At 42.0% G+C, this 647-nt stretch overlaps 1 protein-coding gene across 1 annotated transcript in view; it reads left to right on the top strand.

The window, feature by feature from the left end:
- Positions 1-58: 58 nt before the first annotated feature.
- The window catches only part of LOC116685743 (solute carrier family 35 member F2), a 10,790-nt gene continuing 10,201 nt past the window's right edge, over positions 59-647 (top strand). The window contains exon 1 of the mRNA XM_032510658.1: positions 59-278. Within this exon, the coding sequence (XP_032366549.1) occupies positions 109-278 (170 nt within the window). The 5' untranslated portion in view covers positions 59-108. The remainder of the gene's footprint in view (positions 279-647) is intronic.

The raw sequence follows: 647 nt of genomic DNA, 5'->3' as shown, positions 1-647 counted from the left end.
CACACACACACACACACACACACACACACACAGAGCAGAGAGATAAGTAACCAGAGGAGTCTTTGCCCTCTGAGGTGGTTAATCATTCAGTAACAGTCGAGGCGTTAGATGCGTTTAAGAGTTAAAGCTCAGAGAGGGTTCCTCCATCACCGGCGTGGCAACATGGCCACCAAGCAGCCCGAGGACGTCTCCGAGGACGTCTCCGGGGACACGAGCCCCGAGAGCAGGGGACTCGTGGACAGGATCAGGAAATTCAAACCAAAGGAGGTCTTCACCTGGTGAGTGGACGCGGGAGATTAGAGAAGAAGAAGTGATAGAGTTAAAGTCTGTTTTTGTTTGTCCTTTGATCAAAGCCAGGTGAGCTGTTTCCAAGAGTGGAAGAAGTTCTGCATTTACTCAAGTAAAAGTACTGAAAGTACACACCTGGACTCATATTAATACCTGGTCACTTCATCACTTTATAACACCGGACTCAACACTGACACTTTGATTATAATTTATGGTCTTTTCTTTGTATATTTCACAAATGTTCTTATTGTTGTTATTATTATTGTTATTATTGTTATTTTGTTGTCTTTAGACTGTCTTTTTCATCTATTTTTTATTTATTTTTTCATGCTAAAACTGCTGCTGGAACTTTCAATTTC

Source organism: Etheostoma spectabile, unplaced genomic scaffold (genome assembly GCF_008692095.1).
Source record: "Etheostoma spectabile isolate EspeVRDwgs_2016 unplaced genomic scaffold, UIUC_Espe_1.0 scaffold172, whole genome shotgun sequence".
In the NCBI taxonomy this organism is placed as follows: Eukaryota; Metazoa; Chordata; class Actinopteri; order Perciformes; family Percidae; genus Etheostoma; species Etheostoma spectabile.
The sequence above is the reverse complement of the archived record's forward strand: the minus strand, read 5'-3'. Positions and strand labels throughout refer to the sequence as shown.